Genomic DNA, 14,163 nt, shown 5'->3' with positions numbered 1-14,163 from the left:
CCCACCAACCATATCACAATCACAAGGAAGTGAGTGACGTGAAATTCCATACGCAGCGGGAATCTTGGTATAGGCGAGTAAATTAGCGACTGAATGAAATATATGGATGTTGTGTGTTTCAGTTCAACAGATTTTTGTTTGTTTGGAGCTGATCTCTGGCTGGTTGCACAGCAATAGATGCATTGTTAACTCAGCGCTCCCTGTTTGACCCCACAGAGCTTGGAAAACAAAACCTGTTACACCTCCCATCAACAGACACACATCCACAAGCATCTGCCTTAGACAGACAGACAGACACACACGTTTGCACATAGCAGAAAATTCAATGGAAAGACACGCAGTGAATGAAGGCATACCACTGCTTTAATATGTGAAAACCAAACAGTGTTGAAAGATGAGAGGGAAAAAGTTAAGTGTCTTTTGGGATAGTTTTTCCTGGCAACATAAAATCACTCATCTCATTTTGAAATCTTTGTTTACTAAATTCTGCTGCTTTGTCACACAGTATGCATGTACTGACTTATCCCTTACAAAAGCTTACTATGAAGATTAAGACTTAAATTCATAAACATGCCTCGAAGGTTTCAGCCTAAATTAATGTGTTTGAAAAAGCACTTCCAAGTACATGTTATCAACGAGTGTGTACGAGTGTGTGTGTGTGTGTGTGTGTGTGTGTGTGTGTGTGTGTGTGTTATCAACGAGTGTGTACGTGTGTGTGTGTGTGTGTGTGTGTGTGTGTGTACAGATGTGTTTGTTCTCACCCCTCCTCGATGGTAACCCCGTGCATGATGATAGAGTTGGTGACTTTGACCTTCTCTTTTACCGTGGTGGAGTTTCCAATGGTGGACCTCTTTATGGAAGTCTTATCTGCTACCTGGCACTGTGCTCCGATGATGCTGTCCGATCCCATCTGAGGGCAGAGCAAACACAAGGTTAATAAGGGCTGCAAGAGTATGAGAGTTTCCTGGTATGATAACTGTCTTCAAAAATGTTGTGGTATCACAGAATTATTATTTTTACCAGTCAAAATGACCCTTAAAGGAATGAAAAACAGAATGGTTATTTTTGGTTGAATACACTTTTTTTTTTTTACTATAATTGAGATTTTTTTAATGGGAGTATGTTTAAAAATTCTCCCTTTTGAAAATAACTAAAATAATATAAAGGTCTCCGTACATTCATTTTTTAAGATAAGCAATTGTAAAGGTACCATTAATTTTCATATCATAGTAAACCTTGGTAACAGCATACCACTGTAAGCCTAGCTGTATATCAGGACAATTACTCATACTACTGATCAAGAGGAGAATGTAAGATAACAACAAATATGACAATGGCTATAATGGTATTTCTACTGCATGAAACTTACCTGACATCTCTCAGAAATGACAGCAGACGGGTGGACTGCCGGCTCCTCAACCAGCTTTGGGGCCTAACAGAGAGAACACAGTGAGGTAAAAATAATGCAAAGATGATTAAATAACTTTAATGACTGCCCAAGAGGAATGGGTAATTGGGCCATGTATGCAACTTTCAAAAAAGAATGCAACTCTGCAATAAGGCTTCTGCAGCTTATGATAATTTTTCATTCTTGATTCATCTGCTGATTATTTTCTCAATTATTCATCTAGTCTACGAAATTAAAAAAAATGGAGCTTTGATTCTTTGCACAAACCCGATTAGGCCCAACCTGACCCACCAGGTGCGGGCAGACCATAATTTCTCGATATTCCCTCAGGCTTTAATCAGGTTGTGTTCTTGTCAATTTTTTAGAGTTAGACTGTTCTATTTATATATGATTTAATAACCAGTTAAGTTTCACTTCCGCTGTGCTTGGCTTTCTGTTGCTCTATCTCTGGAGTACTCTCTGCTCCTCTAAGAGTGTGGTGCTCTGAACCGAATCGTAGCCTGTATGCCAAAAGCGCCCGGAATTTATTAATGATCCCATTTGTGCAAGAGTCCACTCTGGCTCTTGGAGTGGCTGTTTATGGTTGCACCGTGTGGCACAAATGTCAATTTGTTGAGCCCACAGTGATGTCTGCAGTTAGCTTTTTTGGACCAACTATCAGGCCCAAACTTCACAGCGTTCAATTCACTGTAACACATGAAAAAACAAACAAACAGCAAACTATCACATTAAAGAGACTGCAAAAAGATGTTTAGTATTTTTGCTTGAAACAAGTGATCAGTTACCAAACTGTTGAATATTAATCAACTAATCTTTGCAGTTCTAATACTTATAAAATTTGAAAACAAACAATCAAACAAAACTTCACCTTGTATGTACAGAACATGCACATCTGAAAATGCATATTTAACAAAAACCCTCGAGGGAGCAGGCCAACGTCAGACTCACCAGTCGGTTTGCTTCTATGTAAGCAGCTAAAGTGTTGACGCGATAGCAAAGACCCTGGTCAACGATGTGAACATAGCAGCGGAGCTTTCCTCCGTGGTAAGCCTCGCTCATGTCACCGCGGTGGTCGTTCCAACAGGAGCGCTCCTGGGCCAGCTGGAGGAGAGGCTCGTCTCGTGATGAGATAAGGAGCTCTGGACAATAAAGAGAGACAGAAGAGAGGCAGGCAGAGTTAAAATGAACTAGGTTACGCACAGTTGTCCTTTTTTGTCAGCTTGTTAGTCAGTCTTCTTTTACAGAAAAATGGATGGCTGATGGCTGATTAATAAATCCCAGGGCTATTCTTAATAGGTTACACAGCTGTTGATTTTGATGTATGAAGTTGTGATGTGTCAGTGCATACACTCACCATTGTTCGTAGAGCCATCAGTCATTTTCTGGTTCTGATCCTCTGTGTCGTCTTTGATTTTCGGACTGATGGTTGTTTTGGAAAACTGCTTCCTCACCAAATATGGTACCAACTCACCCCGGAATGAAGAAATGGACCTACGGCACGAGAAGAGGAAAAAATAAATATGATTTCCAACATGATGATCAGCACTCTACAAAATCATCAGTGTCACACAAAAGCAGAAAGTCTATGATCCTGGTTTAACGTGCTGTCGTTGGATAATGGTACGCTTCCTAATCATCACTTTGTGAATTAAGTGTAACTCTTAAGCCCCTTTCCCACTGGACAAAAAAAACACAAGCACCCACTAACACCTGGTTTTTGTATGGAATGGAAAAGATCACATTCAGCAATCACCTCTGAGAAAAACGACTCTGCAGTAGTCACGAGTGTCAGTGCTTGAACCTTGCTCAAACTTTAGTCAGCATTTAGCTGAGTTTGAGAGACACTTTGGGTAAGTAAGCGTTATAAAATAAGAACTAACCACTGTAAGATTTACACTGACCTCCATGCTGCTTTCTTCTGTTTACTGACCTGTATTCCAGCCTGTCCGTGACACACCAGTAAAAAATAAACACAAGTGCATTCTTGTCTGTTGGTCTTCTGGCAATGGAAAAGAAGTCTATAGCCTATTTTTTCTGTTTTTTTTCCCGCATTTAAAAAAACTTACATACACGCACTAATTTTGGTGAAAAAAAGAGTATTAGTGAAATACTAAATCAGCAAGTAAGGAAATATGTTTGTGAAGGAGCTACTTCCTGTATCCTTAAGGTAATGGGAATCAAAAATATAGAGACAGCTGAGTTTGTCAACACGTTTGCTAGGACCCTACACAATTTTTCCGTTTCATTTTCTCTTGCTTTGCTGTCATTTGTGCTCAATATTGGATTCTTTATCAACAGAGAGAAAAAAGGCCAAGGTTGTGCCAGAAACTTACAATAATGTGTAGAAAGAGAAATCCTAAAACAAATAAAGAGATTATTCCCTTTAGCTACCCCAGTTTAAGTTTATGCACTACGCATAAAATCCTCAGGACGCTGATGTCTTGGTAACATAATAATTCATAGAGTAACATCAGACTTTCTGTAAGATTAATGAACACCCATCACATCAGTTGGAGTTGAGCATGTATCCAGGCCACAATATAAGTAGGTCTATATTAGTTTACAGTAGCAATTGTTAAAACTTAGGGATTTTTAGTAAATGCAAACAGACAATCAAATATCAGAACTGTAACTGGACTGTTGGTAAAGGCAAAATAAAGTAATAAAAAAATGAATGTTAACAAATGCAGTGAATAATGTTTAATCTAGTTATTGCTACTGAACATACATCTTATTTAAGAAAAAAAACTAGGTCATGACAATTAGCACCTCAGCTTTTTATGATGACTTCAAGTCTCCCTCTGTGTAAACTCGGAGGTAACTTCCCCATCTTAATTTCTTTTTCCTCTTTGCACTGTGCTCAGTGTTCCTCTCCACCACCCCACACCCCCCTCATTCACTTGCCCTCTCTTACTTTCTTTTAAAGGGAGATTAGAATTTCCATCTGAATGACAGGAGAAAAACAACAGTTACTCTGTCCATTTCTCTCCTTGAGCAAGAGACACAGAAAGAGCGCGGCGGAGAAAGGAAGAAAGAGAGAGGAGCTGTTAAAAGAAAGTCCAAGAAAAGAGCTGAAGAAAGAAATGAGTCATCTAACAACAGAGATGATATATGGCGGTGGCAGAGGGTACGTTAGTGATGTAATGACGTAAGATTTATATCTACATCTCTGAGGCAAATGTTCTTGTGTACCTCTTTGCCTTGACGACAAATATTCAGCAGGGGTGAGGAGATTTGTGTTTCTTGGCTTGGCTTTGGATTTATGTATGTGTCAACTAAAACTAAGCACGCGATCTAATATTGTTAAAATTTAAAACTGGACAGTGACTGATTTCCAAAATCCAACCTTTAGCCAAGTACCCTCTTTTCAATGGGACCATTTCCAAAAACTGTTCAGAACACACATGTTGGCAAAGTCTCATCACAACCCCGTTTTGAGAAGCTCGGCGCCATGCCGTTCCTGAGCTCGCAACTTTGTCTGGAATGCTTCTGGATCGAGTCCCGTCCTTATCAAAAATGTCTGATATTTTTGTCAGCAGTCTTCTAATGTGCTACCTCAGATCTCTTAAAGTGTGGACGGTTCGCCAAAAACTTCACATTATCAATGGTCAGGATGAATAGGTAAGACTCCTCTGACAAAACATTGTCTGGAAGGCAGAGCAGGAAGACCTGATCAGGACTGTTTTTGACAATCAACTATTTAATGTAACAGTGGCACAACATTTTGTGATACAAAAATGTATCACAATGTGTAAATGTAATGTAAAACTTGGTAATTCAGACAAGGGCGGTGCCTTATATAACACAGATGCATTTTCTCATCAGCTCGTGTTGGGTTGTCTCATCACTTTTTTGGATATTCTAAAAAAAAAAATCTAACCCAAAAAGTTGTTTATTAACCTAATCTTTGCCATAACCCCAAGATTAAACCTACTGTAGACCTCACGCCTAACTAACCAGGCTGGTAATAGATTTTCAAACTGACCATCATAACATTAAACTTGAAAATACATACAACAAAATAGTGATAAAATATATTGACACTGAATTATGTCCAACAAAAATCTACTCAGATGGGTGGGGTTGGGTTGGGTGGGTCTGAATTCTTCTATCAGTCATTTTGTAATTAACTACCTGTAGCTCAGCCCGAACAGGCCACAAAGACGGACTATCAAGTTCCATGTGCATAGGTGTAAGACCAAATAAACAAATTATAGTTAAACATGAATAATATATCCTGTATGCATTCATACTTGTGTATCATTCAGTCTAATTTGCAAAAGCTTTAGAAACAAAACTAGCTTTTACTTTGCCGCTCAGTCCAACTTCTTATTTTCAACAAAACACACTGTGATAATTGATTGGATAAATTTTGGGCACTCTTACAAAGGTGCACAAAGGTTACAAAGTATGACCATGCACACAGAGCACTGAGACGGTCATGGATCTTTCCAAAACGTTTAGTGCTGCGTCCTGCAAAACCACAACCAGCTGGGGGAAATACCATGTTTTTTGGGAGTCCCATGATGAGTATGCTGCATTCAAAGTCATTTTTTGGCTTTCATTACTGGATTTGTCTGATTTCCAAACCCACCTTAAACTCCTTTTTCCAAATTTATTAATTAATTAATTTATTTTTATTTTTTTCTTGCCACCTCTAAATATAACATTACTATTTTTACTTTGGAAATTAAGTGTTGCAAGAGACAGCATTCCAATGTTTGTTCTTTATTTTGTGAGGACATTTGTGTCTATGCATTTTATATTCTTAAGCTTAAGCTAAAACGAGCCAATCTATGCATTTTTCGAGAAAATCGATGAGAAATAAACATATAAATGAAACACTGTTTTTGGACATTATATACTAGAGGATGAATTAATTTTCTATTACATATTTAATTAATACTTTGTTAACTTATGTAAGTGCATCAAACCATGGGGCCTTTTGAGAATTTAAATGAATCGTGAGGTGACTGCATTGTTGTACCCCTACCTAACACCACTATGTCATCATGAACAGCTATTTCAAGTGCAAAACATTTTAATACAACCCTCATATCATATAGATCCTTTGATTTTTCTGACCAGTCTAACCATGCATGTCGTGCCCGGGCGGCTCCAGAGGGCTCCCGTGACACTGTTTCACTTCAGAGGCTAAAGGCCTAACAGCCTGCCTCAGTGGCACATAGTAAAACAAATTAACACCTTGCTAGAATACCCTGCTAACAGTACCTTTCAAAGCCTTACACACCATGGAACCATGTTTAACACTTGCTACAGATTAAGCAGCAAATGTGAATGTCCGTTTGACTGTGTGAGTGCATGCTCAAGTTTACGCATGTACTTAATATCCATGCTGCTCACACTGCAGACGTACACTGGTCATTTTTTAAGTGATTTTGGAAAAAATATCTTATCAAAGTTGAATAGACATCTGTGTAATTTTATGTTAATTCCTATATTCACTCACTTGTTGTCTGCGAGAAAGTCCACCACTGCTTTTTTCACACAGTAGAGATGAGCATCCACGAGTCCGGTTTTGATGTGCATCTTGGGATGTCTGCAGGTAAAAGAGAGACAGACATAGTCAAGAGAGGAAAATTGTATCAAAATTTGACTTTTTACATCTTAATCATGTTATCCCATTTTGACAAAACTCACACGGATCAAATTTTTTTCCCTCTACCGCTTGTTTTCAAGTGCCACCTTGTCCCATAGAACAGAGTTACAAGGGGTAGTGGTTGAAATATGCACCTATTACAAGCATATCTCAGTCATTTTACACACAAGGTAAAAAAAAAAAAAAATTAATCCGAGTATGCTTTTGTAGAATCTCACCACACACCATACATGCACCAATTTCATGGCAACCAGTTTAACCTTGGCTGCTACTTTGAGGACATTTTGCTTTGATTCTTTTCATCACCTGCTGTTTTTATGCTTTATGTTTGCTTCTCATTTACTGAAAGCCCTTTTAATTGACCTCCCCTTTGCACATATGCCAGGAACATGTGATGAAAACCAGACACTGCCACGGGCTCACATAAAAGTCAGAGAATAGTGATATCTGTCTATTGTCCTGTGTCAGCTACCGTAGATGTTGCCCTGCAGAGCTGCCGCCATGTGACAGCTGCAAGTGAGACAGGTTTATGTTGACTGCGGGGGGGTTATGCATGCAGACACACACTCACCCACTCATGCATTCACTCATTCACACACAGACAGAGTTTGAACATGTGACATTTACGAAGAGAGAGCCAAAGAAAACCATTTCATCCTCCCGGTTTTAATAAACAAATCCACCCTCACCCCTTCATCCTCCCCAACTACCTCTCCTCCTCTTCCTCTGCCCTTCAGTCATTGCACAGTAAAAGCGGCAGGGTGCATTGTTCCTGAAAGGATCATACCACTGCTTTTACATGTTTTAGCCCATTTACTACAAATCACATATACCTTCCATTACTGCAAACCATTTTTCAAAGCATGCTCCTGTGATTTAGATTTTTAGTCTTAAAAGCAGATTGATTTGAAAAGTCTGTGTCTCGTTACCACAAAACAATAACGCAACTTTGACCAAATTAAAAGCAGACATCATGTTCACTGTTCACAGTGATGTTCAGATAGGAACGAGCCAGTTTATAATTTCATGTTGAAATCAATGATGGCAGCCTGGGAAAAAAAATCTAATTTTCTTTATTTATAACAGTCAATCTGGGTGGTCGCCAAAACTAAAAATACTCCTCTGCCAATAAGACCAACACTAAAAATGGGTTTTGTGGGTGTCATCAAAGTACTCGTGCACAGTAAACCCTCAGTTATACTCACTGCATAGACTGTCCCACAGACATGATCCCTCACAGAATCATAATGAAAAACATCTTTGAGAGTTTCTCCTCATGACAAAACGATATTCTTCCTATCTGTAGGCGAGTTGTTTACAGGTATAACAAGCTAAGACTTGTTGAGACCTTTTTATTACCACTTTAAATGAAATTAAAGACCAAACCTGCGGTGGAAATACAGCACAAAAGTGATAATGTCAGTTCAAAATGAACTAAGGTAAAATGACAACAATAATAGTGTATGCCTTTATGCTTAAATAAAATAAATCAATTAATAAATTTTAATCTAAATTGATCTAAATGTTTAGAGGGGGCAACAATAGGGACATTGTGCACATACATGTGTCAAAGTCTCAAACTAGAAATTCTCATGTGACTAAAAAAACACTTAAAAAAGACAAATCCAAAGACATTTTAGGACTTTAAGGACCTGCTGGCACCCTGGAAGAGTACGTGTATCAAAACCTCACATCTACATAATGATTTCTCAGAAGAATCCATTAATGTGGACCATCCACGCCTGCGTGGTTAGAAGAAGTTGAATGTGCAATGTCAGGAGAAAACTCATCAAAACTCATCATCAATCACATGTGACACCCACGAAGGGTCCTATCTGATAGCATGACATCACTTCGCAAGCCTCATGGCTGCATCAAGCCTAACAGAACAACTGTGGCTACTATCTTATCATGGTTAGGGATGCATAATAACAACAGCACATCATCGGCATTGGCAGATATTGGCTTTAAAATGAAATATCATTTTCATTTTAAATATCAATATCATGACAAAGTGAACATGTACAAAACATCAACCCTAAGTTCAAGTATTTCTCTTGTTTTGCACAATGAATAAATTAAAAAGCATAATATTTAATGTCTCCATCTGCTGGTGGGCCATCATGATAAGAGTATGCATAATACAATGTTTATTCCACTACAGAAGAGACCTGATGATCATTAAAATTAGGTGGGGAAAAAGGTGGATATGCCAATATTGGCATCAGTTAGCGGCCAAATGAGTATATTATATTGTTATATCGGATAACGGCAAAAAAATCAAATATCGTTCACTCCTAATCATGCTAAGATTTGAGTCAAAAATGTGATTTTGCATGAGAAAAAAAATGCAAGAAAAACAGAATAAAATGCAATTGTCTGATGAATTAATGGAAAAATCTACATAACGTGTTTTAGTAATATGGTGGCAGAACAGTTACAGCATCCTGGCACTGATTGTAAAGATGTGTGGAACTTGAACATAAGTCTTCCTAAATTTAGTATTTTAATTATGATGGTAAAGAGAACTGTCTCACAGTTTTCTCAAATCTCTCTGGTGTTAAACTAGGTTGGAAAAAAAAAAAAAAAAAAAAAAAGTACACAGCATGTGATACAGACCATTTGTCTCATCATGCCCTGAATAGAAGCATCTTCATTCTTATGTTTCTTCACTTTTAATTAAGGGTTTTATCTTATTTTTTACCCGTCTGTACATGCATACTGTTGATTTACAGAAAATGATTGAAAATCAAACTGGTTCCTCTAACGTTCCTCTTACTGTTGGCCACCAGCGCTGGTTAACCAAACTGGCTGGTCACCAATACCTGAAGTACCAGTAATGGGACCATCAGTGCCAAAAAAAAAAAAAAAACTTGAAAGAAAGAAAGAAAAAAAAAGAATTCAACAAATAATCAAATATAATACAGAAACAGTCAAATGTTTGGACACACATGCCCATTTACTCTGATGAGTAAAGTTTGTCGTAACTTTTTACTACACTGTGTGCTGAAACTGATACCGAAAACAGCATAGGAAAAAATGAAAAGCGAACACACTACTTCTCATACTTCTTTCTGTACTTCTACCTCCACCACTCATTTCCTTCAACTCTCTTTGATCAAAAACTGTTTTCTACAATTATTTAGCGCTCTTCTTTCAACCCTCACTCTCTTCACCAGGCTTGCAGTATAACTAGAGTGACTCAGGGAGGATTTCTTGGTCACACATATTTTACAACCAGATGCTGAAAGCCATAAATCAAACTCTGTGTGTGTGTGTGTGTCCATGTGTGTTAAGCTATTTTATTAAAGAGCATAAAAACACATGTGCATGCACACACAGACACGCTCTGTGGGTGTTTGTCAAATGTATTTATTCATACAACATTCCCCAGGTGTGTGTATTGTGGGCTTAAAGGGGAATTTATGGGAACACCCAGCATGTGACATCACTGTTTGGCACCTGCTGGTGGGCAGGAGAGAGCACCGGGAAGGAAAAGTGGTGAAGAACAGGTAACAAAAACATGTTTTACAGCAGGGTGACGTCTCGCAGTTAAGTAGTTCTGCCATTCAGACACTGATGATCCAGCTGTTCAACATCTTCAAACTAACTTCAGCTCCATTCAGATTATTCTGGGTACAAACATTACTCAACTGGTGATTATCAAAGAAACTCTAGCCTGTTGTCTGACTTTCTCCCCCCTCCTACATCAACACTTGATTATGACTTACTTGGCTGTTTACGTTTATTTTGCCCAACATGTAAAACTACAAAAACAACATTTCCCAAAATTGCAACATGCTGTTCTACTAACCTTAACCAGACAAATCTCATTATCAATACAGCCAGTAGATGACTGTTTACGGTTAAGAGTCGCTTCTGTTTTTGTCAAATCGCGTCGGAAGAGGTAGAGATAGATGCAAGTTCACAGTAACCTTTGAACACCAAAATTAATCAGCTCATCTTTGAGTCCAATTCAACATTTGAATCAAATTTGAAGAAATTCCCTCGAGGCATTCTTAAAATATTGCATTCACAATCATAAGACGGACGGATGGACAACACAAAAATATAATACCTTGGCCAAGGCCGTCGCAGAGAAAACTATGGTGATTTTTCACTTTTTAATTTTTTTTTTTTGACTTGACTCCATTGATACCTCGCCTCAAAGTAAACCCCCTGCTTGTCGAAGCTTATGGCTGCTCATAATGGAGATAGAAAATGAATGTGAACTGGAAAAGCACCTGTGGTTGAAGCCGCCCCCATCAACTAGTTTGATAATGCCCCATCATGCTGTGCCTCTATACAGGGTTGCCAAACATTTTCACGTACAGAATTTCAAAACTTTTCAATGGCTTTTCAAGGGCCCATTATAAAATTCATGACTTTTCCAAAACTGGTCTGGAAAATGAAACTGTGAAATTCCATGACTTTTCCAGGTTTTCCACGCTCGTGGTATAAAATAAAACTGCTTCACTGTTTTTGAAACAGTCAATATAATTCAGCAAATAGCGAAGCTGACCATTTCATTAATTAAAAATAAAGTATTAAACATATAATAAGAATAAGGATTATTATTATTATTATTATTATTGCTTGAATTTATATAGCACCTTTCAAAAGAACCATGGGGCTTGGATATAGATGTCAATTAGATGGTATCAGCATGACAAATACAGAAAATACAAAAAACAAACAAATACACACGTATTGGTTATAATAACCCCCACATATTGTGAGCAATTTTACCCAGACAGACATGATCATCAAAAGAGGTTTTAACTGTATTATATTTCATAAAATATTTTTATTTGTTAAAACACTGCAGGAACTGCAACTGCAACTATCACTTTGAGTTTTTGATGCAGAAAAAAAAATGCAAACCAATAGCAAAAATGGTTTGATTTTACAGTACTTTAAAGCCTGTTTTTATAATGGTGGAGAACTTACTTTTAGTAGAGTGAAAATTGCTGGGTCACATGCAGGAGGACAATGAGGGAGTCTCAAAGTATAGTTGCTGCTCACTTGTAGGAAATGTTTTGGACAAAGTGTAAGGTACCTAGGAGGGTGCGGTGAACAGAGCTGAACTTAGGAAGTCAAATTACTCATTCAATACTTAAATTCAACAGACGTGCCAAAAAAAGACCCAATTTTCTCCAAAATACTATGATTGACCTCCTGTTGGAGCCATGCCTTACACACAGGGTATTAAAACACATAATTCAAGGTCTGGAAAACACCGGCACTGGCCCTCCTTGCACTCCTTCTTGCAATGACATAGAATTAGAGCCCAAAAGGTGAATTGAATATAATCTTTAGACAACCTAAAACTTATTATTTAACAGGAATATCAAGTCAGTACAAATTACTCTGTACTAGCGAAATCAAAACAAAACAGTAGGCAACTTATATTTTTTTTATGAGGCTAAACCAACAAGAAAGGAACACAACTGAAAATGCAATTTGTCACTTCATTTAATATATTTCTATTTAAAAATTGACATTACCCAGATAATAAACTAACATACTGTTTTTCTTTAAACCCTAAAATCCAGATCCTCTTCATGTCAGCCTTAGACTAAATTGTCTGTATCAAATGACAAAACCAGATCAGATGGGATTTCGAAAACCACAAAAGTATTCACACTGAGTATTTGCAACATAAAACATTCTTTTCCATTTTTAGGGGGTTGCAAGTCCCTCTGATTCAAATTACTGAGCACTGGCCACATGCCACTTTATTGGTTTACGTGTTTTGTGGATTCCAACTACAACAAACATCTTGCATTTCCCAAACGAGCATAAACATCTCGCTTTTCCTAACAGCAGCATCATGTGACTTCTGGTTGCTGCGAGTGCTGTAGAGCTCAGTGTCAAGGCGAGCAGGAATTTAGTGCCTCTGCAGGCAAGGATGACTCAACCGTTGGATTAATGACGGACTACTAAAGTACCACTAAAGTCCTCAGTGGGAGAGAGGAGTCACAACTCTCCCGCTCACAAACACACACAGCATAATGTCTTATTTAGTTACAACTAAAACCCCACAGCGGACGATGACTCAGACGCAGCAGAATGACTGTTAATACCCTCATTAGTCAGGTTTCCACTCCAGAGCCAACAGGGCTGAAGGGCTTACGACTTATTCAGGGCATGCAAGTATTGCCTCCAAAATGAAATGTGTGTGATTCCCTTAATACTACTCTAATAGATGCTTTCTTAATTGAGCTGACTCACATATTTGAATCTGTGTTACACGCCTGAAATACACATGGACCTGCTGGTGTAGTAAGGTTGCTCTTGACGCCTGACAAAAAGTAAGTTGGCATGTGAGATCATAGACGCACCCTATTTAGTTTATAAAACGTCAAAAAATGTTTTCCAAAGCACAAGGTCAGGTCTTCAAATTGCATTTTTGTCAAACAAATGATCAGAAATACATATACATTGATTTTACAACGATGTAAAGCCAGCAAAACATCACATTTAAGAAGCTGTAACCAGCATGCATTTGCTTTTTTGCTTGATAAATGGAAACTAATGAATTAATAAAAAGCAAAATACCAACTGCTTTTTTTTTTTTTTACTAACTGATTGATTGTCTTGGTCATAAAGTTAATGTTTTTAAATATCAAAAATGTTGACGAAAGGCTAAAGAAAAAGGAAAATGAAAACCAGGCTAACACGGATGCCAGCAATTAGATTTTAGCTTTTAAGCCAAATGATTCAGAGATTCTGACATTTTCAAGAAACTGTCAGAGCCAGTGAATACACAAATATCCATAAAACAAATAAAGCAGAAGCACAAAAGAACTCATATATGAGCATATAAACAAAATATAATAAACACTGACTCTTGTTTTATGGCTTCCAGTCTATAGTAACATTAGTATAATAAATTGATGGCAGTTGTTACACTAACTACAGTACATAGAGTACTGCATTATCATAATTCATGCTGTAAAATAGTTGTAAATGTGCTTCCTTTACGTGTTCTTGTATTAATGTAATCATGCCCGTTTGTTGAACTGAAATGGAAGTTATTTAATTTTTGGAAGGCACAGCATGTGGTATTTGTGCTGATTGGGTGGGTTTTAGGCCCTCTGTCTGGTGCCATCATTGCTAACAGATGCAAACA

At 37.8% G+C, this 14,163-nt stretch overlaps 1 protein-coding gene across 1 annotated transcript in view; it reads right to left on the bottom strand.

Annotated features, from left to right (window-relative positions):
- Nucleotides 1–746: 746 nt before the first annotated feature.
- Nucleotides 747–14,163, bottom strand: part of eif2b3 (eukaryotic translation initiation factor 2B, subunit 3 gamma) — a 32,074-nt gene continuing 18,657 nt past the window's right edge. Inside the window, exons 6-10 of the mRNA XM_042498491.1 lie at nucleotides 6,879–6,968; nucleotides 2,763–2,899; nucleotides 2,357–2,547; nucleotides 1,370–1,432; nucleotides 747–910 (exon numbers count right to left, since the gene is read on the bottom strand). Of these exons, the coding sequence (XP_042354425.1) occupies nucleotides 758–910; nucleotides 1,370–1,432; nucleotides 2,357–2,547; nucleotides 2,763–2,899; nucleotides 6,879–6,968 (634 nt within the window). The 3' untranslated portion in view covers nucleotides 747–757. The remainder of the gene's footprint in view (nucleotides 911–1,369; nucleotides 1,433–2,356; nucleotides 2,548–2,762; nucleotides 2,900–6,878; nucleotides 6,969–14,163) is intronic.

Source organism: Plectropomus leopardus, chromosome 12 (genome assembly GCF_008729295.1).
Source record: "Plectropomus leopardus isolate mb chromosome 12, YSFRI_Pleo_2.0, whole genome shotgun sequence".
NCBI classification, from domain to species: domain Eukaryota; kingdom Metazoa; phylum Chordata; class Actinopteri; order Perciformes; family Serranidae; genus Plectropomus; species Plectropomus leopardus.
Note: the sequence above shows the minus strand (reverse complement) of the source record. Positions and strands in the feature narration are given on the sequence as shown.